General features: G+C 49.9%; 1 protein-coding gene across 4 annotated transcripts in view; it reads left to right on the top strand.

Moving 5' to 3' along the window:
• Positions 1-51: 51 nt before the first annotated feature.
• The window catches only part of SLC4A3 (solute carrier family 4 member 3), a 30,623-nt gene continuing 7,114 nt past the window's right edge, over positions 52-23,560 (top strand). The window contains exons 1-16 of one of the 4 annotated variants that reach the window (XM_052675463.1): positions 52-163; positions 3,903-4,043; positions 4,749-4,905; positions 8,184-8,521; positions 8,810-8,943; positions 9,516-9,727; positions 14,568-14,719; positions 15,712-15,892; positions 16,515-16,650; positions 16,848-17,022; positions 17,448-17,544; positions 19,235-19,419; positions 21,356-21,569; positions 21,896-22,117; positions 22,496-22,644; positions 23,163-23,357. In XM_052675463.1, the coding sequence (XP_052531423.1) occupies positions 3,990-4,043; positions 4,749-4,905; positions 8,184-8,521; positions 8,810-8,943; positions 9,516-9,727; positions 14,568-14,719; positions 15,712-15,892; positions 16,515-16,650; positions 16,848-17,022; positions 17,448-17,544; positions 19,235-19,419; positions 21,356-21,569; positions 21,896-22,117; positions 22,496-22,644; positions 23,163-23,357 (2,601 nt within the window). In that variant the 5' untranslated portion in view covers positions 52-163; positions 3,903-3,989. Of the gene's footprint in view, positions 164-3,902; positions 4,044-4,748; positions 4,906-8,183; positions 8,522-8,809; positions 8,944-9,515; positions 9,728-10,546; positions 10,846-14,567; positions 14,720-15,711; positions 15,893-16,514; positions 16,651-16,847; positions 17,023-17,447; positions 17,545-19,234; positions 19,420-21,355; positions 21,570-21,895; positions 22,118-22,495; positions 22,645-23,162; positions 23,358-23,560 lie in introns of those variants that run through there. The other 3 variants (XM_052675464.1, XM_052675466.1, XM_052675465.1) reach the window with 3 other exon arrangements.

Here is a 23,560-nt window from a genome sequence, read left to right on the forward strand (position 1 = left end):
GGCACAAAGGGGCGGCGGGCCGCGGCGCGCCGTGCGCAGGGCCCGCGGGAGGCCGGGGCCGCAGCGCCGCCCGCCCGCCACCGGCACGGCACGGAGCGGTGCGGCGCGGCACGGGTCGGGCGGAGCGCGGCGGCGAGCGGCTCTCCTAACCCGGCGGTGCGAGGTAGGGGCCGGGCTGGGGCCGGGTCGGGCCGGGGGGGCCGCGGACACGCGTGGGGGCGCCGGTGCCTCGCGGAGGGCGTGAGCAGGGGCACGGTGCGCCGTGCGGGGCGGCACCTGCCGCCCCCGTCCCGTCCTGCCGGCTGTCCGTGTGTCCATCGGAGCTGTTCAGGCGCAGGGTTGGCTGCTTATCCGGTGCGGCTGCATCCTTTCGGAGGGGCTCTGCCTGTGTCCGTGTCCGTGTCCGTGACAGTGTCCGTGTCCGTGTCCGTGTCCATGACAGTGTCCGTGTCCGTGTCCGTGTCCGTGCCAGCCCCGTCCTGCCCGCTGCCTCTGTGTGCAGAGAGCTAGGGGAACGTGCTGTACCCCACGCATTATAGTCCTGTGTCCGTTTGTCTGTTTGGCAGAATATGGAAGACACTGAAATACTTGAACCTTATAAAATACTTTATTTTAGTTACAGTGTATCCGTATAGAAGAGAAAGCCTCTGATTAAACCACTGATGCTTAAAAACTTCCTGTGCTCACTGCTTTAAGTGCTGCAGCTTTTCCTTGTGCTGTGCCTGGCCCCGTCCCTACCCCGGGGTGCGGGAGAGCTGGCCTCAGTGGTTGCATCGGGTTCGGCTCTCGGGCTGTGGCTGCACCTCCTGCTCAGCCCTGGCAGATCTCAGCCTGCACGGGGAAACCTTTCCAGCCCCCCCATCCTGCCCCTTCTTAGCATCTCCTGCCTCCCACATCACAGTGCTTGATGTGCCTATGGGGCTTTATTCCTCTCCCCACAGCAACCCCTTTGTCTAGACACCCCATGGCTCCCAGCCAGATTGCCAGCGGATTAGGGAAGAGCTGAGGGGACCTGGGGGCTGCTTCTCCTCTTGCCTGTGTGGCTGGGATCCGGCAGCAGCCAAACCTTCTGTTGAGGGGCAGCTAAGGCAGCAAGCCCCCGTGTGCTTCCTTGGCAAAGCAGGGCAGTCCCTGTCCTGGCACAGTGAATTGGCCTTTGGGGACCAGGGTGCCACTCTGGAAGCTGTCAGCAGCATGTGGCCCCTGGGAGCTGTCAGTGCTATGGAGATGTTCCTGCCTGTTTGCCTCCAGCTGAGACCATCGGTGCACAGCACAGCAGTGTGGGTGAGCCCATGCTGTTGCTGATGCTGACGGCTGCGTTCTGAGGGGAGAGTCCCTACAGGAACTGCCGTAAGCAGGGTTAATGCCCTGGTGGAGAGAGAAGGTGTGAGAGCGTGCCAGCCAGCAGCCGGTGCATTTTGCTTTCTTCCCTTCCAATCTGGCCTGCTGGCATCACGCTTCTATTACTGAAAATCACTTGTAGCAGGAATGCTGAATCACATCCTCCCCACAAGCAGGAGACGGAGCAGGATGGAGATATCCTCCTTTCAGCTTTTTTTGCTGTTAGTGCCCCTTTGTCTTGTATTCCTCTGACAGCAGCCTGGGCTAGGCTCACAGCAGGTTGGGCATCAGCATGATGCTCATTAGCAGAACCCTCCTTGATATTCATTTCAAACTTCTCTTTTACATTAATTCATTTCAGAGTCTCTTTGTGTGGGATCATATGAAAAAAAAAAACAAAAACCAAACACCAAAAACCTTTATTCATGTTTCACACCCTTGAGATGTTTCCAGAGTGCTGGCACGTCCCCTCCCCATCTTAGTCATCCCATACTGAGCCAGACAAATTTAGCTCCTAACCTTTCCTATAACCAATCCCTCTGGCCTGCTGGCAGATTTTGTTGCTCTTCTCTGAACTCCTTTGGTTGCAGGTGATAGAAATGCCAGGCAGGATACGAGGAGCATCACTGACAGGTTGCAGCAGGCTGCAGAACAAGGGGCAGGTGGCCTCTAGCGGCCAGCAATGAATGCATCCAATGGGAGTGATGTGCCTGGAGCGCTTCCAGCCTACAGTTTCAAATTTGCTGCTGTTAAATTTCATGCAATGATACCCTCTTCTTGAGTTAAAAGCAAAAGGAAATAAAAGACACATATTACTCTTTTCTCCATCAGGTCTCCTGTAGAAAAAGAATAGTCTCCTCTTACAGCTCATTTCCAGACCTTTCTCCTTTTTATGCTTTCTCTCCTTTTTCTTCCATCTCTCTTGGAAAACAGGGTGCAAACCTGAATATTACAGCTTAAGGAGGAGCCCTTGCAGACCTACAGAATGAATTGGGTATTTTCATCCTGTTCCTTTTGGTTTGGATTCTGCATTTGCTTTTCAGACTTCTGTCTTGGCACAATATTTCTCTCTAGCTGTTCAGGTCTCATAGTGGGGTTTGGTCACTGTGGAGTCCCATGAGGTGTGCTTGAGGAATTTCTTCCATTAAGTTTTGCCTTGCTCATGATAATGAGGAGGGTGAAATTCAAAGGGAGGAAACGAACAGTGAAAATTTCAGGTTGTTTAGCTAGCAGGCTTTACCTTACATTTTGATTCTCTTTCTGTCCACGTAGCTGTGTTAGTTCCTCTGGTTTTCCTCACAGAATCATTAAGGTTGGAAAAGACCTCTTAAAATCATCTAGTTCAGTTGTCAGCCCATCACCACCATGCCTTCTAAACCATGTCCGTAGTGCTCTATCCTTTCACATTTACTCCCTGTCATTAACATATACTCATCATTTGAGTCTTTCCACTACTGCTCTGCCCAGCACTGAGCAAATACTGCATGTGGAGTGCTCCTGGAACTGCAGAAGGAACAGCATCCATGCCTGCAAGGCCTGGGCGTGCAATCTCACTATTGTGCTCTGCTGCTTGCAGCCATATCACATTGCAGCATGCCTAGCTGTAGTGCTTCTGGCACTGTTCAATAGTTTGTTCATTTGCATGACTGTATCCTGAGATAGCTGCTAAATCTATACAAGTGGTCTGAGAGCTAAATCTGTACAAATGGCTTTAGGGAAGGTGGCTTGGACCAGGAGAGCGTACTTCAGTGGTGATGACATTCGCTCTTTAAAGTTGCCTTACAGGCAGCTCCACAATTCTTGGCTTCATAAACATGTGCCTTCAGGTAGGGAGAATAAGCAGAGACTCTGTAGTAGCACCTTCTGGAGATCTTTGAAGGTAGAAGGAGGAATGATAGAGTGGTCTTACTGGCGTCACCTTTAGACTGTCTGTTTTAGTGTCGCATCTCAAACAGTGGCACATACCAGATACTTCAGATGGGATGGTAAGAAGTGCCTGAGCAGATCTCTGGGATGTAGCCTGTAGTCCTATCATACCTCTTCCAAAGCTTTCACAGCTAGTTGACAGCTTATTATGGAAGATGAGTTTTGTCATAAATACGACAGCTTGTTACCCAGAGAGATAGCCAAGCTATCCTCTAATTTTGCACTTTTCCCCCCCCAATGACATCACTGAAAAAAATGTTCCCTTTTGCCAATTTTGTAGTCATTTGTATTCTTCCCCTGTAGTGTTAACAAATGTCTCTTCTCTTGCTCAGCGAGATGAGAACACTTTGCTTATCCATCCCTCTGTGCAAAGTGCTGTGGATGTGCTTACAGCGTCTGTCCTTCTCCTTGTGAGTTCAGATGGGTTTTCAGAGGCCTGAATCTTCCCATTGCTGCTCTGTGAGCCGTCTCCAGCTCCTCCTGGTGGGACAGGAGGTGATGCAGCTATGCCAGGCTCAGCCTGCCCTGTTACTGCAGCTTCCCCAAGGTGGCCTCTCTGGGTTAGGACCACAGGGACTGAGGGCAGTGGGTGGCAGTGTCCCACGACATTCCCTTGTCCTGCCCTCTCTCCACAGGTTATGCCACTCTCCAGGTTTGCTGGGTGCCTGCCGGTGAAAGAGAAGGGTTGATATTTTGCCCAGGCCCTTAGGTCCTGAACCAAAATGGCAGCTGGCGAGTCCCCTCCCGTAAGAGATGCCTTCATCGACCTGCAGCAGGTGAGGTGGAAATCTGGAAGCAGCAGTGCCTTGTCTGTCCCAGGAACTGCCCTCAAGCCCAGATGCACTCCCCGTGCACACAGCAAGCTGAGGTCCAGAGAAGGCTGAAGGCTGCTTCTGTGTGCCATCAAGTAGTGTTGGCAAACAGCAGGAGCCTCTGAGTGCACACAGTGTCCGTAGTCCTGGTGGGATGGGAGCTGTAGGAGCTTTATGGTGACAGGGGGCAGCTGGGGATGTTGTGGGGATGCACAGCTTGGCTAAAGCCACTTTGCTTCCTCTTTGTGCCCAGCACAGACAGATTTGTCACAGTTGGGCCTCCTTCTGTTTCCATGGAAACTCAGGAGTCCACAACAGCTCAGCACTGGCATTTTGGCTGTGTTGACAGACAATTGTATCTGCTGCAGCTGCTCAGGAGACAGAAAGGGCAGGTGTCACCTGGTGATTACCCAGCAGCAAAAGGCAGAGGAGCACCCGTAGCCTGAAATGCGAGGAAACTGGGCAGAAAGGCCTGAGGAAGGCATGCCAAGGGAAACGGGAGCCCTAGGATTGCAGAGGAGCTGCGCCCAGAAATGAGTAACTGTTCCTCTGCCCCGTGGGATGCTGCCTGCTGCTCCTCAGAAACCCAGCTCCATCTGCAGGACACGAGAACCTGGAGCATGGTAGGAGTCTGCAGTGTTTGACTGTTATCTGGCGATTTCTGTGCAGGGCAGAGATCGTGCAGAAAAAGCCTCTCCTGGTGCCGAGGACGATGAGGACTTGGATAAGACTTTATCAATCGAGAGATTTGGGGACCTGATAAGCAAGTCAGCATCAAGCGATCTGGAGAAGCAGAAACGCAGCTACAGTGAGAGAGATTTTGAATGTATGTAGGTTTGAACCATTGTACCCACATCCATTCCTAACCCTCGCTCAGCCCCATGTATTCTGCAGCCTGTTGCCAGGGACCCACAAACCTTTCCTCCCTTTAAAGTGTTCCCAAATTGCTGCTTATACCCAGTACTCGCTGCCTTCTGTCAGTCTGCATCAGTGTCCCAATTTCCTGGAGGTGTAGCTCCTGCTCAGCCCAGGTGACACGTAGTTCAGGTCACCTCCTCAGTTGGTGTCAGGGACCTCTGCAGCCACCTCTACAAGCTAAAGTTTCCACTCTGAAATTATTTTTCTTCCATATGGCTGCAAAGAAACATCCGAATATGGCTAGAAGCCAGGCTGTCCTCCCCAGTCTGAAAGCAGATGGTTCCAGTCAGACATGCCCATGTATTTCTAAATAGCAACCATGAAACCATCTTATCTGCTCAAAAAAGGATTGAAAATTAGAAATGGAACATGAGTTTAAAATGCTGCAGCTATTTCACCTGGAATCCTCTGATCAGCATGCTCATTCCTCTAATTGCCCTTCCATGAAGAAGGCAACAGTCAGAGTCACTTTGGCTGTAGAATAGGAGTGTGCCCACAAGAGCAGTCATAGGTTATTGCTTTCTTTAGATGGTCACAGTAGGTTGTAATAGTGGCAGTAACGGGCAGGAAGAGCCCCCCAGCCAGCAGGCCAGCGTGTGGCAGACAAGTAGCAATGGTTGAGTGAGTTTCCCAGTCTCCGGCTCTCTGCAATCAGATACTGCTTATTTCGCAGGTTAGCTTTGGTAGGATACAACCTTAGGAACATTTTGTTCTAAGTACATCACCAGGCTGTTTTCTGCTTGGCCACTCATTTCCAATTGGTGTTGCAAAAGTTTGCTAGCAACATTCAATTACTATAATGCACTCCAGCTGCTACTTTCTGCTTGTGCCATCTCTCTACAGAGGTTACATTCAAACAGCACTTTCCACCTGAGCACCCACTCACACTTGTGGCTGCAGGGTACTCACTGCTTTGCTGCAGGTTGGATACCTGTACTGTGCTGGCAGTACTTACCTGCTCAGAGCTCTGTGTGTGTGCAGGTGTGTGAGTTGGTGCAGAGCATGCAGATGATCTGCTTCAGCATGCATGGCAGAAGCTTCTTGGAAAATTTGCCTAGAGATTTGTGCTGTTTTGTTAGTTTTGGGTGTTTTCCTTTTTTTTTTTTTTTATTAAATAGAAGAGTTTTTCTCTCTTTCTTAGAATCTGGCTTGTTTTCTTTTGAGTTCCTGATGTAACCCTGATATCTAGGGCTAGGAATGTGTCAAACTGTGGCTCTCAGAAATTTTATACAGCACATATTTCTGAAGCTGAAAGATCTGGTAGGTTATTAGACTTTGAAAGATATTCCATAGGCTTATGGAGGTGAATGCTCTATGGAATTGAAAAAGGTTTCCTGCCCCATTCACAACCAGGAACTTTCTTTTTTTGGGTTCTTTCTTTTATTCACTGGAAAGTGTAATCGGACACTGGTTTGGCCTAGCTTTCCATTCAGACAGGCAATGTGAGGAAGAGCATGGGGAAGGAGAGTAGAGGCTGGGTGCACAAAAGCTGCTGAAGGATGGGGAGAAAGAAGAGGGAAGAACAGTACATTCTGTGCTTGGAAAAGGTGTATTTTTTCCCTCCTCCAGCCTTCCTTTGTGGGAGAAGTGATTAGCTGGCAGAAATGCTGAGGTAAAGGATGGTGCTGCTCTGTTCTGTGCCAGACCAGCCACTTGCCATCACTACACTTCCCTGCAGCCTGAGGCTTGGGCTCTCTGCTGGTCCAAAATGCAGACATTTCTGTCTTGGCCTGATGCAAACAGCCCAGAAGTGAGAGCTGGGCTGTGACTTCAGCACCAGCTTTGTGCATTCTTGGGGCCTTACTTGCTTTTCGTTGCATGAGGCATTGATGCCTGACCTATCCATGGCAGGAGGTTGGGGGATGCAGAACAGGAGTGCATTTCTGTCCACATCTATCTAATCAAAGGAAAGAACCAAATAGCCCTTTGGATGAAAAAGTGTTCATTAAGAACCTCATCTTCCCATTTTGCGTATGTCTGACCATTCACAACCTCTTCTAATTCTTGCCACGAGGCTGAACCAAGGGCTGTGTGAAATATTCCTGCTGTTCCCAAGGGGGGAAACAAGGGAGAAAAGACTTGAGAAACCAAAGGAAAGGAAACATGACACCAGAACAATGAACCTGCCTGGCTCTCCCATGGAGAAGGTTACAGCTTCCATTGAAAATGTCCTTTGAAGGTAGTTTTCACTATAAACAGATTTTGCTGCCATGTCACAGGAAAGCTGGGAAGGAACCAAATCAAAACAGGCTGGAAACAATTCCTCAGGAAGAGCTGCTGAGCAAAGCCGCCCTGCAAAGCCGCTGGTGCCCCCGGCATTTCAGCTGCTCCGGGTGCAGCCCCAGGGGCCATGCATCCTGCAGGCTGCATCTGGGAGGCTTTGTGCCTGCAGATAGACCAGGCAGAAGTGGCTTTCCCATCTCTTGCTGGGAGATGCTGAGATTACCCTCCTCCCTGCATGGTGCACTGACGTTGGTTTTGAGTGATGGCTCAGAAATTAATTCATTAATTTCATCTTGTTGTGTAATTCCCACGACACCCAGGTCAACTCCATATGAATTTCTCTTTGTGGATTAGTTTGAAGAAAAGTCCTTCTGCCCTGCTTTTTACCCTGGTTTTTAAAGAGAACCTCCTAACTGAGCCTGCATTTCAGAGGCTGGTACCTCACAGAACCTGAGATGTGAATTTATGTTGCATCTGCACTAGAAGTCTCAGTCTGTGATTCCTGTCCAAACCCGTGAGTGAAATAAGGCACGTCTATTTAAGTGCAACTAAAGAACACTATGCAGGAAAGAAATGTTTGTAAATGACCCAAACTCTGCTTGTTTGAGAATGTGAGAAGTATTTCCCTGTGTTTAGGAAGGGGGTGTTGTCTCTGGCAGATTCCTGCAGCTCTGCACAGCTGTGTGAATGGCTTTCAGCAGCCTCAGGAGAGCCCTGTCTTGCCCAGGGTGGCAAAACAATGTTGGGGTGGTTTGGCACTGCACGAGGGCTGCCTCCTCAGCTACTTCAGGCTGACCACAGCCTGCCACATCATTGGAAGAGCTTTGCTGTGTCCCTGTGGGCTGGTGGCTCTCCTTGCCCTTCCTGGCCCTTGATCTCCAGACCATGCTGTTTCCTGGAGGGGCGCCTGGCAGGTTCCTCCCAGCCTCTTCCTGCCCCTCTGACTCTCTTTTTCTCTCTCAGTCCACCGCCAAACCTCGCACCACATCCATCATCCCCTTTCCACTCACCTCCCTTCTGCCCTCAAGTTCCAAAAGAGGCCCCCCCGTGCCAGCAGGAAGAAAAAAAGAAGAAGGAAAAAGAAGAAAACCTCAGTACCCCCCTCAGAGGTCACCCCTACCATCCAAGAAGTGGACGAGGAAGGAGGAGAAGAGGAGGAAGAAGAGGAAGAAGAGGAGGAGGAGGAAGAAGGAGAGTCTGAGGCAGAGGAAGCCCAGGAGAAGGAGATCTTTGCAGAGTCTGAGGGCGAAGCTCGTGGGAAGGACACATCCCCTAAGCTGGAGCCCCCAAGCAAACCAAAGGCAAGGCTGGGGCATCCTGAGCTGCCCGAGCGAGTCTTGGAAGCTGGGGCAGGGGGGAAGGTTGATGGGACAGTAACAGAGAAGTCATTGTCTTGAATGGATGCTGAGGAAAGCGTATGCATGACCATGTTTGGGGTGTAAGACATGAGGGAAGATCAATGTGACCATTCTTAGAAGATATCAGATATGAGGGGGAGAAGTTTGTATAGCCCTTTCTAGGCTGTGGGGATGATGGGAGGGGACACGTGCCTGACCTGGCTCTTGCTTTCAAGGCTGTTGTCTCTGCAGTTCACCATTGGCAGTGATGAGGATGAGTCTGGCAGTACTCTGGCCCCAGCGCAGTTCCATGTGGAAGAGGAGGTGTCCTCCACACCATGCCTCACTGACCTGCTGCCGGACAAGGGCCCTGCCTCCATCCGCAGGTAGGAGGGCAGGTGCTGAGCTACTGCCACTCTCCCTGGCTTGGGTTGCTGCACTTGGGGTGGCACAGGGAGGTGTGTGGCTCTGCCCAGTCTCAACTCTCCTGCTGAAGCAGAGAGACTGTGGAGCCCAGCAACTGCAGCAACACTGCTGCTCTCCAGCAGGATGGTCACGTTCTGGGACTCCTGGGACCTCTTTGTGTTTGTGGGTTCCTCAGGATGTGGTTTTGGGGGCACTGGGTGCACATGTGCGGTAGTTTTTTCTCTCTCAGTTAGCTTGTGTTGTGGTGCTGACCAAAAGGCTGGGAAGCACAGTTGAAGGACATGAGGTTCTCATCTTAGAGATGTGTCCCTAACACATGCCTCAGGCTGATCCTGCTCTGCACTGTGGGGCAAGGAGGAGCAGAAGGGTTGGTAGGACAACCTCTAGGCATTGGGACAGGTGACTTCTGACTCTGCTCCTTCTCAGGGAATTGTTTTTCTGGTCTGGGTGAAGTAATCTCATCCCCTGAGAAGAACCAGTGTCTGCCCCCACTTATCTCATTTTCTACCATCAGTCTCTTTGATCCCTGCAGCCTCCCTGGACCTCGGGAACGTGTTTCTCAGGGCTGGGAGAAGCGCAAGCCCTGGGGCCAGGTGGCAAGTGGACAACGAGTTACCTATGATTTAAAGGAGAGGATGTGCATCGGCAGTATGACCACGCTGGAGAGTGCAGCATATCAGCGTGTCCCCACGGATGAGGCTGAGGCCCAGATGCTGGCATCTGCTGATTTGGATGGCATGAAAAGTGAGATTTTACCACACTATAGCACGTGTGTCCTTTGCATCTACCTGCTTAGCTCTCATTCCTGACAGCTCCACACACAGTCTTCAGCCTCCCCCAACAGATCTGGTCCCCATCTCCCTGTCCCTCAGTCCCTGCTTTTCTAGCTTTGACTCCTCTCTGTCAGCTTGTTTGTATCCAGAGCTCTGGTTCCACATCTCCACATGAGCCCAACTACCTCTCCTCCCACCCACCCCGCAGGTGCCAGACCTCCTCCACCCATCCCTCTGCCCTCTCCATTTCAGGGCTCCTTGCCTTTCCCTGAGACCCAGCTCTCTCCTTTCCTGACACACTTTCCCAGTTAGCAGCGCTCTGTGTGACACACCAGCTCTGGGATCGCAGCCACCTGATGTGAGAAGCCTTCCCCCTCCTGCATGCTGCTCATAGAGAGGCAGCTGCCCCTTCCAAAACACATCTGAGGGGACTGCCCCTGTGTGCGCCGTGAGGGCAGACAGGAGAGACGTCATGGAAATGCACGCTCCGGGCCTGAGGACATGGAGAATTCAATAGGTTGCTTTGCATGCTGGAGAGGGAGGGAGACACCAGAGGGGAGTGAGGGAGGGAAGCGGTGCTGCACGCGGAGCCTGCCTGTCCCTGGGCATCCAGCAAAGAGCTCGCGGCACAGTGAGGATCCTGCTCCGAGGAGCCAGAGGAATATTTTTCCCCAGGAACATTCTCGGGTGCAGCTATCCTTTCTAGGACTTCACCAGGCCCCAGCAGCTCCATGCCCTGTGCCCAGGAGAGAGAGGCACTGGGGCCAACTCCAGGGCTGCGCTGAAGCCCCTCCAGGGCAGCTCGCTTTCTGCACTTCAGCCTGGCAGCCCCAGCCCCTCCTGGGAAGGTGAGTGGCTCATGGCACCTGACCCCTGACCTTCGCAAGGACAACATGAGCACCCTGCGGGAGGGCGAGGAGGCGGCAAGGGAATTGAAAGAGGGCGGCAGCCCTGAAGCAGCAGTAAGTGCCCGCGTTCGCAACTCGCTCGGCTATGAAGACTTTGATGAATTTGCCTTCAATTTTGAAGACTATGATTTGTGGGAGGCCATCAGAAACCACCTGGGTTACCCAGGTGGGGAGCCCACCTGTAAGTACCACAGCAGTGACCCCTGGGTGCAGCTGTAGAGCAGAGCCCCCAGCTGCAGTGCTTAGCCCTGACTCTCTGTTTGTTGTCTGCTGCTCTCCCTGTGTCAGGTTGGTCTGGTTTAGAGAAGGCACTGTCTGCCCCATTGCATGCAACTCGGTGGCTGGGGGTGTTGGAGGAGCTGTCTGGTGTCTGTGTGTTAGTACGAGGTCTTTGTACAGATCCATTTTGTAGCATTGAGGTGCTTCCCTGCGTGCTTCTTTCTCGAGCAGCCCTGGAGGCAGCTGCCCCTTGCTGTTTGTGCCTATCGGGATGTAACCCACCCAGAGGAAAAGCCTCTGCTCCCAGTCACATTTAAGAATAGAGCCATGTCTCCTTCCATCTGTGGCACAAGGTGACAGTGTGCTGTTGCTCTCTGTTTGCTGGAATCTGAGCAGGGCTGCAGATCTGACAGCAGTGCTGGATATCAGGTTCTCAGCTCTGCGCTGTAGACTAATGCCCAGAGAAGAAAATAAACTAGTCCCTGTGTCTGCAGGCTTAAGTGTTATTTGTGAAAGTAGCTGACAGCAAGCTGACCAGAAGGCTTGGAAAGGGGAAAAGGCAGGAAGAGTGGGAATCGCAGGGAAGGAGAAAGTAGGAATCCCAAGAGGAAAGAGCATCTTTCTGTTCTCTGCAGGTTTCCTTACCCGTGCAGCCCTTGTGGAGAAGTGGCTCTCTGAGCCATCCCAGAGGCTGCACAGAAAGCAGCACCTCATTGCCACCTCATATAGGCAGCCTCTTCTCAGCAGCTGAAGTGAGCTGTGTGTGTCACCTTGGGAGGGACGCTGCTCATAGTCATTGCTCCATGGCAGCTGCCCAAATATCCTCATCTGCATCATATTCTGCATGTTTCAAGGCATCGTACAAGTGCACAAAGGCAGGTGGCATGGCCCCAGAGCTATCCCAGGCTTTGTAAGCAGGTGTGGGGAGGCAAGAGTGCAACATGGGCTCAAGAGGCTTGGTGCAGTTTCTGGCTCTACCACAGCCTTTTGGTACGATAAAAGGTAAAACATTTAAATGCGGATTCCTCTCAGTCCCAGCATCATTATTTCTGTCTCAACTAGTCCATCTTCGTAAGCCTTGCAGCCCCTGGGGAAAGAATGTCTGCCTATGTGCTTGTATGGGGACCAGCAAGTGAGGATTTGCTTCTGGCTGATTCTGATACTTGTTACTGTAAATTCTTAGACAACTTAATAGGTGCCAAGTTTAAACCATAAGCCTGGAGCTAATTGGCCCCGTCAGCTGTCCCAGGCTGAACAACTTGTGCTTTGAGAGCAATAGCTGCAGGTTCACCTAGGGAAGGATGGCTGCTCTTGGGAAGGCGGAAGGTAGTGTCTTAAAAGTGTGATATGCATCACTTATGCAGTGGGGACGTTTGGCGCTAGCAGTTAACTGATTCATTGATCGCTACAGCTAATACTGCAGGTGCTTGAAATAGGATGTACTGTACAGTCAACGCTTAATTATTTCTGCACAATAAATCCACACTGTGGATTAATCCTGCAGAGATGCAGCAGACAGATGGCAGAGACAACAGCATCAGGTCTGTGCAGAGCCAGCTCATGTCCAGCCAGGGCCACTTACTCAGCTACTTGCTGCATGTTCCTCTTTTGGGATCAACTCAGATCCAGGAGGAACGTAATAGCTTTTCTGCAGAGCAGAGTCCTTGGTGGGCCTGAGTGCGTCTCTTTGCATTCCTTTTAATGACTGGAGTATAGGGAACACTGTGCAGGGACAGCTGGGTGTTAGCAGGGATAAGAAATGTAAAGAGCTTGCATTTCTTCAGCTCCTCTCATATCTTCCCTCCTCTTCACAGATGTACTGTAGAAACTACAGGCATGACCCAATCTCACCCTCAAATTCTTACCTGTGCGTTTGCATGGGTATAGCCCTTTGTCTTCACCTTCCCAATTACACATGCTCTGCTGCATCTGCATATACTTAGGTGCATAGTTATAGTACATTATCCCAAATGCATGCTTATATATGCACTCATATTTACTCACACACATACTGTCCCATTCCAAGTAGAGTTGGGAAAGCAATTGCTGGGCAATACCTTTTCCCAGAAGCCAGCATAGGGCCCTGACTTTTTAATATGCTGCCTAGCATTTTGTTTAGTCTAACTTTAAGTATTCCAAGAGATGGGGTTTCAGTCTTCTTCCTAGAGCTAGTGCTATAGCTTTACATTGGGGCAAATAGGAAGAGTGCACCATTCCTGTGATGCTGGGCTAAGAAATGGCTTTCTAGTACCAATGCAACTATTCTGATGCCTCTATCTGAACTTTCTGCTTGAGGATAAAGGGTAATAAATGAAGGAAAGCAGGAGCTAATGCATGAATTGAAGTCATTTTCCTGCTAAGTTGGACTGACTAGGACAGGTACTCTGGAGAAAGACCTTAATCAATGCAAAGTAACATTTGTCATCTTCAGACTTAAGGTGAAGGAAAAATGAGTTGTGGAAGCCAACAGTGGCAAGAATATCTTTTGGAAAAGACTGTAGGAGGTGCTCTGTAGGAGAGTAACGTACCGATTTGTTGTCTTGGAGCCACCATAGGAATCATGCTGAATCCTTAGATGCTGTCACCGCCTCGTACTGTGCTGGGGAGCTTGGCTTCAGGCAAGGAGGGAAGATCTGCTCTCTGGGCACATTACCCTTGGATCTTGGTCTGAGATCCTCTGCTGAGTAAGGACACAAGGCTTCAGGTGCTTGCTTGAGCTTGATGTTCATTTGCGGGAAGCAGCTATGGGGCATGCAAGAAATGAGAAATCCATGCAAAAGTCTGAGGAAGCTGGAAACATACGTATCAATGGGCAGTTATTGGCTCCTATTGACACTACAGCACAGTAAGTAGAGCAGGGAGGAGTCCAGCTGACAGCAGGACTTGCATCAGCATGGCAGCCAGTGGGTGAAAATCCCCTGAGGCTCAGTATTGATTCGTGTTATATTTAATTCAACAACCCAGATTTCCAAGAAGCAAGGCCTGGCCTGATGTTGGGCTGTTACTTTCCTTACCAGAGATGCACAGATATTTTCCTGCAGTGAGCATCGAGGACAGCACAAGGCCTTCAAGCCCAATGCTTTTCACTATCTTTCATGCCCAGAGAAAGCTGCAAGTCTTGAAGCCAACTGCAGAAAGATACATGGAGTCTTGAGTTTCACCCCAGAAGACTTTGGCTTTGCCTTGCAAGGAGGTCAGCGAGCCTGCACAGACCAAAGCTGAGTAAGATCACTGACTCTGTGATCTACCTGGGACAGCCCACTCATTCTGGAGCAGGGCTCTGAAATTTTCCCTGTCCCCATGGTCTGAGGAAGATGCATTTCTGTGCCGTACCAATAGGGCTTCAGGTTGCTTTTTTGTTGTGGCAGTACAGAGAGGGTTTGTGCACCACTTACTCAGGTACAGCAAATAAAATCTAAAAGCTTTTGCAGTGATGCTCCAGCTTATGCACAGCCCAGGAGGAAATCTTGATCTCTAAAGGAATTAACTCTCAGATATCAGGAACAGTTGAAAGTAGACAGGTGAGGCAGGAAGGATCTCCAGAGGCCGGTGGTGAGTTCTCCTACTGCCAGAGCTTTGCCAGTATAATCTAGAGAAAAAGGTGGGTTTGGATGTGTTCTCATACCAGACAGTGTATTTCCCCTAGACACCCTGGTGGTCTTTTCTCCCTTCCCATGTGTTCAGGCCACCGCTTTGAAGACAACCCTGGTGTGAGGAGGCATCTGATGAAGAAACCATCTAGAAGCCAGATCACCAGGACAAGCAAAAAATTAACATCAACCCCATCAGTTAAAAAAAAAAAGAAGAAGAAGAAGTTGGACAGAAAACCCCACGAGGTATCTATGTGTGGACTTGTTCAGAAGGGATAAATCAGATTGAGAAACAGACATTTATAAAGTAATCAAAGTAGTTTCAATATTATTAATACTTTACATGGCCTTGGTAAGGACATTTCAATCTCTTATCCATTGTCAACAAAAGCTGAAAACACGCTTTTCTAATAAAAGCTGAGGTTTCTCTGAAATCACGGTGTTTCAATTTTAGGAAAGACATAAAAAGTTACAGAAATTGTAGTGCTGTATGGGAAATTGGCAACTGTATAATCAATGAATATACAGATGTTATAATTATGAAATAAACGAGAGAGTTTTGGCTAAGCAGGTTATTATACCAAAAAGAGAATAGATGGAGTGCTTACCCTTGTCCTGGGCTCACTGTGAAACCCCAAAGGAGGGATCTCCAGAAAGAGATCCTTCCCCCCGGTAGCCAGCTCTTAAATGGGTCTAGGAGAGGTGGAGCCAGGCTCCTCCTCTTCCAGCAGCACAGGTGAATTGCCTTCACCTGTGCTCTCAGGACTGACTATTGTTCGCCTCAGGTGATCAGTCAGAGGTTCAGCAGTGTTTCAGCAGTTCCCATACAGTAATACAGTAATATCACCATCTTCTGGTAAGAAGGTGTGAAGGCCAAACCATGACAAAATGTTAGCGTAGGAAATTTGGGGGGAAACTTCTTACTCTAGCTGAGAAGCAGGCAGAGGACAAAGTTGTTAGTTTGGCAGAGAAGTGTACAGGTTTGATTCACTCTGTTTCCTCTGCCTGCACTGTCTCACTTGTAGCTTTCTGCTGCTCTATGCTCTGGTAAAGGCTCCTGCCATACTGCCAGACCTAGCTGTTTCTGTTCACCGAAACTCTGTTAGCTAAGGCAAGTTTGCCTGAGCATTGCTTTAGAACAAGCATCACAATGAGAACAAACCTAAGGCTTTCCACATATTGCTTATAGAACCATACCCATCAGGGGGATTCTCACATCCCCACTGCTGTTCATACAGGTGTTTGTGGAGCTGAACGAACTGGTGGTGGATAAGAACCAGGAGATGCATTGGAGGGAAACAGCCCGCTGGATCAAGTTTGAGGAGGATGTGGAGGAGGACACAGCCAGGTGGGGGAAACCTCACGTGGCTTCACTGTCCTTCCGCAGTCTGCTGGAGCTCAGGAAGACAATTGCCCACGGTGAGTCAGAAATTGCTTTGTGCTGCAGGCACAGGACTTGTCTGTTGCCCTGGCACAAGTTTTGCTGGACAGCTCCTATTGCTGTTTGGCTGCTCGCTGAAGACATGCCAACAGTGTCTGTTCAGGCTCCTTGTTGGATGTGGGAGACGGACCATCCTACAGTCTGTTTTCCAGGATATTGCAACAGCCCAAGGATGTCTGAGGTGACTCCTTGCTCTGCTTTGCTGTCCTCAGGCACATGGCACTGCCACACCCGGCTGTACCAGAAGGTTTTGGACCCATGAGGGGAAGGTACTAGAGGTACTAGTGCATCTGGAATTGGGTGTTTTCAGTGTCTTCTCACTGAAGAGAGATGCTTCTCACTGGACCCCCTCAGGGTGAGAGCCTGGAGTGCTCACATCCCACAGATGATGGGATACCAAGTGTTTCTTCAGCTCTCAGACTGCCTACACAGCATCTTATGGTTTCTCTGGGACAAAGGTTTACGTAGAGGACAGGGATACCTGGACTTGTGGCATTTCTCAGCTGAGAGTATTTAAAATAAGAAGGCCCGAGATTGCCTCCAGTGGGAGGAGGGCCTGGTGCTTGTGGGGCTGTTACAGGGCACCTCTCCTCCTGGCAGGTGCTGTTCTTCTTGACCTGGAGCAGACCACGCTGCCTGGCATTGCTCACCTCATGGTGGAGACCATGATAATCTCTGACCAGATCAGGGCAGAGGACCGAGCCAATGTTATGCGTGCCCTGCTGCTGAAGCACAGGTGAGTAGGACACAGCTGAGACCTGCGGGAAGATCAGAACTTCTCTGCAAGCCCCAGGCAACAAGGGAGACTGGCAAGGACTTGGCTATACCTCAGGTGACCAGATCACTACCTGGTGGGGCAAAGGTCTCTGATGGTGGAAGAGGGCAAGGAGACTGTCTAGAGCAGTATAATGAGGCTACTTCTCCCTCCCCTAGCCACCCAAATGATGAGAAGGAGGGCTTCTTTCCAAGGAATCACTCCAGCTCCAGCATGAACTCTATTGTGGGGAACCACCACCACAACCACACCACAGACACCTGCGTGCCCCTCATGGGAGAGGAGCGAATTGAGATGGCTGACACCAAGGCCCATGAGACTGAATGCAAAGAGGTGAGGATTACGTGGGGGGGTTACCTCTCATTTTTTCACTCCCTAGGACCACCCTTTGGCCTGGGACAGCGCACAGCAATGCTTGATGCCCACACCCAGGCATCTAGGAGGGCTCGTCCTCACAAAGGCTGTGCTTGCCTGAATCACCTGGAGCACTAGAAATCAGGTTACTGTATTACGGTTTTGGGACCTAATTTTAGCCTCATGCTTTATGTGAGTGCTGGAGTGTGTGATGGCTCAGCTGGCCCTGGCATTTGCAGGATGACCTTTTAATGTAAGGCTGCCTCACTAGTTAAGCAGGGAGCCAGGCATCTGGTGTGGTCCAAGACAAGCCCAGGTGCCAATGTGCAATGGAGAGCAAGGCTGTGTATGGAAACCAAGGCACAAGGACATGCTTCTTACTCATTTTTATTCTTCCTTGGCAGAAAAATGTGCATGTCCATAACTCTGAGGGGCACCGTAAATACCTGAAGTTGATGGAGAAGATTCCTGAAGATGCAGAGGCCACTGTAGTCCTTGTGGGTAAGAGGCTGCAAACCCCAACACCAAAAAGACCAGTTTAGATCTGAGCCCAGCTTGGGTGTTCTCTCTCCTAAGAGATATTTGGACATCTAGTGTGCATTTCCAAAGTTTAAGTTGAGAAGGAGCTTTGTACACATTCTCTTGTGATGGCAACACACATCTTGTTTGTCTGTAACGAATATGAAGTGTGACTGGATAGAATTGGTGGATTGATTTTTTTTTTTTAATTTTTTTTTTTGACAGTTAGAAGTACTAAATGTGGGTAATGGCTGGGAACTGGTGCCTAGCTTAGAGGTGAAAGTTTAACCAGTCACCAAAATATCCCATTTTGAGGTTCAGAAGTAGTTAAATGCCCAAGGCATTCATTACCAGCACTGCTGTAAGGCCTTGTGTTGCCTTCTTCCCAACCTGGGAGCACACCTTGCCACAACTGGGCTGGTTTTGGTTGTTGGTTGCATGTGTCAAAGAGCTTCAAGTTTTGGTAATTAGAACCCAGCAACTGGCAAAGCCTCTGGGATCAGTATATCGTTACCAGGATGTATTTCTCTTTACAAATGAGAGCCATCGGCAGGCAGACTGAGCATCAGTGGGTTTAGTACCTTCTGACCACCACAAGAACAGTCTTCTTCAGTGCTTTGCTGGCATTGAGTTCTGAGCAAACAACTGTGCTGTAAGCAAAGTAAATGTCACTGCCTGTCTAGCATATAGAAAACTTGGGCAAAGAGTCTTGGCAGCTCAGCCAAGCTTAACGGTGATGAAGCCAGATTAGTTTCATAAATGCAATTTGGGTATTCAGATGACTAAACACTGACCATTTCTGTAGCTTGGGATCCTCATGGCCATTCAGATCACACAGATTTGCCAGTCTAATACAGACTATAGCTCATTGCTGGACACAGATGGCAGAAAGTTCAGTAATAATGTTAGAGAAATAGAAGTACTCAAACATTTGTGTTCAGCATGGGAAGGAAGCAGCTGGTATGCTGGAGGATGCGGGATTGTTTCCCAATCTGTTAAGAGCTGTGAAGGCTGCCAAACACTCATGAGATATGGACATCATAAAACAAACCGTGTAATTTGTACCTATGAGTCTTTAGAGAACTGGCTTATTTTCATCCGAAAAAGGTCTAAGAATGCAGGGAACATACAAGAAAACCGGAAGAAAGCTAATAGTGTCAGTGCTCAAGAACAAACATACAGCAATCCAGCACCTATAGGTTGTTTAACCTGACATTCTTTCCAGTCAGAATTATGGCAGAGCTAATATGGCGTTCAATTAATAAAGAGCTAATGAGTAAGAATGTAATTATTGCTAAGCAGTGAGGTTTGTGGGAAATAGGTCACGTTCAGTAAACCTGATTTCTTTTTTTTTTTTTTTTTTAAAGAGGAGTTTCTTTGATAAAAGTAAATGCCAACATGTAGGAGACTTCCTTCCATAAGGCACTGGCTTAGTAGTAAACAACCTTCTGCTTTAAAATCAGCTCCTTATAACATAAGTAAAGCTCATGTGTAGGAGATTGAGAAAGCAAGCTAGGGAACGATCAGTGACCAGGGAGACTTTGAACAGTCCTCTTTGTCAATAGTCTATTGGGAGTGGAGGGCGAAGAGAAGCTGAATTGCCACTTCCACTAAGGCAGCCCAGTACAGCTCACCTCAATGATTAACTGCTCAAAACGTTGCCTCCTGGTAGGCTGTGTGCAGTTCCTGGAGCAGCCAACTATGGCCTTTGTCCGACTAAATGAGGCCGTCTTCCTGGAATCTGTCTTGGAGGTCCCTATTCCTGTCAGATTCATCTTCGTGCTGCTGGGACCAAGCCAGGCCAACATGGACTATCATGAAATTGGTCGATCAATCTCCACTCTCATGTCTGACAAGGTGAGGAGCTGACTAGCAGTAATGTGGGATAGTTTCTTAGAAATCAGTCCTTGGATAAGAGTTCTGAGGCAATGCTGTGGAAAAGTCCAGGTGAGAAAGACAAGCCCAGGCAGCTAGAATTTTTAAAAGCAGCTTAGCTAGACCAAGGTAGGGTGCTCTGTTGCAGAGGGAAGATCAGGATAGACATTTGTCTGAGACGGAGCTGGAGGTAAGGGGACAGGTTTGTACATAAAAGCAGGAGTAAAGTACCACCCAAGATTAGAAGAGTTGTATTCAGTTCATATTTCACAAACAGAGGTGAGGAGGCCAAGCGATGCCTGTGACCATGATGCCTGGCTCAGGACACACTGACTACACTACCTCGCAATGCCTGGTACTGTTCATCAAGAGTTTTGCCTTCTAGCTAAGCCCTATGGCTGCAACATTCTTGTAGAAGCACATCAGTGCAGGAGGAGAGATGTGGAATAGAACAGGTTTTCTTCCAGGCGTATGTAATGCTAGAAGTTCCCCATCTGGCTAGATGGCAGGAAAGTGAAATTCATTATTTTGGTAAGGAATTAAAGGCAAAGAAGAGATAATCTGAACATCTGTTGAATATATCCAAGACAGGAGAATAAAAGTTCACGGTGTCTTCCTTGCTAGTGCCTTCAAACTATTAACTGAGTAACAAGCCTAGCTCTCTAGGACCGGTAGAAAGTCCACTCAGAGCAGGTGGGCTGTAGGCAACAAGAGCTGAACAGTCCCTTCCCAGGAGTTGCATGGAGCTCAGCTGAGGCTGTTCTGAGTTAGAAGAGATGAGCTGCCATATTCTAGCTTCAGTGCTGCATTTGTGGACTGATTCTGCTCATCTGAGCCTCTGCTACTCTTGCTGGATCAGGGGAGTCAGCAGCAGCAGCTGAGACTGTATATTGCAAGGTTACATGGTGACTGGCGCCGGGAAGAGAGGACGGTATCATTTACAGCTTGAAGTTGTGGCTCCAGGGAGTCTGTGTACTGCAGAGACTTTAGCTATCCCTACCTGCTTCACAGGCTGTTCACTTGTTCATCATCTTATAGCCCTTTCAGTAAGTAATGCAACACTTCCACCTGTTCACCAGCCACCTCCCTACTATTTGTAGTAGTGCTGTCCCCTCATGATCTCTATGGAGCCCTTCTTTGTCATCTTGTCCTTGTTGGCAGGAGCATCTCCAAATCTTTCTGCCTGGTTTCACCTGTGCAGCTTCTCTTCTATTGTAGATACCTGTTTTCTCTTCCTCTACCATTGTAATAGTAGCAGAATCAACACAATGATAAGATGTTACAAAAAGGAGGATACTCACTTGTCTCTGAAGATCTAGGCTTGCAGAAAGGGATCTCCAGCAAGAGATCCTTCCTTGGTAGCTGTCAGCCCTTAAATGAGGTCTAAGCCAGGTTCCACCCCTTCCAGTCAGGTGAATTATGTTCACCTGTACTTCCAGGGCTTTTCTCCAGGTGCTCAGTTGGTGGTTCAGGTTGTGATTTGGCAGTTCTCATACAACCATATTTTCTGTATAGGCACCAGGATAGCTAAGAAGCACAGGGCTAAATTTGTTTGTAGGAGAGGTTCCACCAGGGGAGTTGTGTGCTCTGGTTAAATGCGTAGCTAGCAGAGATGCTGCAGAAGCACAGTTTTGGGCTAGAGCTGTAGGGCTGAGGGAGAAAAGCAAGGAGGTCACTGGGAAGGATAGCGCAGGAAGGGAGGAGAGGTGTTATTAAGGTATTAAGTGAGATATTGGGTAGAAGAACAGGGAGGGAAGGTTCAGAAAGGTGGGTCCTGGAGTGGCAATAGTGATACAAAGAGCGAGTGGAGGGAGTGGGCTGTTACTGAAGGGTCACAGGAAGTGATGATTCTAGGCTATAGATGACTGAGCACAGGCTTGGTCTGAACCTTCTCCTCCTTTTTCTTTGCTCCTCCCAGCATTTCCATGAGGCTGCGTACATGGCTGATGACCGTCAAGATCTCCTCAATGCAATCAATGAGTTCTTGGACTGCAGCATTGTCATTCCTCCATCTGAGGTGGAGGGGAAAGACTTGCTTAAATCCATTGCCACCTTCCAGAAGCTGCTGCTGAGGAAGAGGAAGGAGAGGGAGCAGAAATCCATGAAGGAAGGAGATGTCCAGGAAGCGAAAGGTCTCTCCACTCACATTTGGGCAAAAGAGTTTGTGCCTAGTGCCCTGCGTGCCCCGGTGGGCCTTCCCCTCACAGAGCCTGGCAGAGGGGTGAGCAGGGCCTGGCTCCAGCAGTAGGCAGTCGTGGTGGGGGGCAGAAGGCAGGGGTATAATGGAGGCAGGACAGAGGCTGTAAGCAGCTGGGGACACCCAGAGGCTGTGGGATGTGCGGTTATGGGAGGCCAGATTAGCATGGCAAGAGGAAGATCTCCATGGGGTATGCAGAAGGGCAGCCCAAGGGGGGCCCTGAATTCCCTTGCTCAAGCGCTGCCCTCCATGCACCTCCAGAGCTGTGTGAAGTGAAAGCTGAGGAAGAGGAGGAGGAAGCTGAGGATGACCCTTTGAAGCGGACTGGAATATTTTTTGGAGGTCTGGTTCGGGACATAAAGCGCAGGTACCCCAAATACCTCAGTGACATCAGAGACGCCTTGCACAGCCAGTGTCTCGCAGCCGTTCTCTTCATCTACTTTGCTGCTCTCTCTCCTGCCATCACCTTCGGGGGACTCCTAGGTAATGGGCCTGCTTTCTGGTCTGCTCTTTGCACGCTGGAACACTGGCTGTGTCTGTGGGATGCTGTGCAGGGGTGGGCTTTGGTGTCGCTTACTTAGGGAGAATGGACGTGCTGCACCATGGTCACTGCCTTGTCCTCTCCCTGCTGCTTGGCCTCTCCAGCCTCAGCCCACTGCTTCTTTCCAGGCAGAGCCCAGGGCTGGGGACGGCCACTGGGAGCCATCTCCCCAGTGCTTCCTGGACTCCATCTGCACTCCGTGCCCAGTGCAGGGGATGTCTGACTGGTGGGATAGACCTGCCTCTATGTGGAGCTGTGTCTAGAGACTGCAGTGATAGTGTGTCTGGGCTGTAACACTCACATGTTGTTCTCTTTCCCAGGAGAGAAAACTGAGGGTCTCATGGGGGTCTCCGAGCTGATAATCTCCACCTCGGTTTTAGGGATCCTCTTCTCCCTGCTTGGAGCCCAGCCGCTCCTGGTCATTGGCTTCTCAGGGCCTCTGCTGGTGTTTGAAGAAGCTTTTTACAAGGTACTTGTGAGGCAGCATTCATTCTTGGCACCCACTCACTTTGCTGATGCACTGGAGAGGGCAGCCAGCATTTCCCAGGTCTCCACAGGGGCTGTGTTATCTGGATGCTGTGGATTCTGCCAGGCTGTTCCTAGCTCAGCCAGTGCTGGTTCTGTTTATGCTGACCTGCTGCACGTCAAACTACTGGGACTTCTGTCTCCCGTTGCTATTTCCCATGGGCTGTCCCTGTTGAAATGTGACAGTGGTAGCAGCACTCTTTATCTGCTGAGTGCAGTTGAAGCTTTCTCCCCCAGCCCTGCATGTCATTCTTCCTGACGTAATGAACACACGTAGCAGCATCCTAAAATACTGCTCCAGAATATTTTACCTATGACTCCAGCCTTGAAATTGCTGTTCTGTGCTGGATGCCTGTGGAGAGGAAAATGCCTTTTACCAGGGGAGTCTATGGTCTTGATGGGGAAAAGAGGAGGGAGAAAGCCTGAGGAGGCATGAGTAATTTATTACCCTTGTCATTTCAGTTCTGCCAGACACAAGGCATTGAGTACCTGACAGGCAGAGTGTGGATTGGTTTGTGGCTCATCGTTTTCATCTTCATTATTGTGGCAGCCGAAGGAAGCTTCTTGGTGCGCTACATCTCGCCCTTCACCCAGGAGATCTTTGCTTTCCTTATCTCCCTCATCTTCATCTATGAGACGTTCTACAAACTGTACAAGGTGAACCTTCCCCTGGGAGATGGGTTGGCACGTCTCTTAGGGCCCCCAGGAACCTGCCCCTTCAGCATATGAGAAGCAGCAGAACAGGGGCATCACAGCCATATCTTCCCTAGGAGTTGTGCAGAGCAGCTCTCTGCTGGCCTCCTACAGCCCAGCACAACCGACTCCTGTGCCACCAGAGGCTGGCAGGGTGATCCCTAACA

The sequence above is a fragment of the Tympanuchus pallidicinctus genome, unplaced genomic scaffold (genome assembly GCF_026119805.1).
Source record: "Tympanuchus pallidicinctus isolate F22 unplaced genomic scaffold, pur_lepc_1.0 scaffold15, whole genome shotgun sequence".
Lineage (NCBI taxonomy): Eukaryota > Metazoa > Chordata > Aves > Galliformes > Phasianidae > Tympanuchus > Tympanuchus pallidicinctus.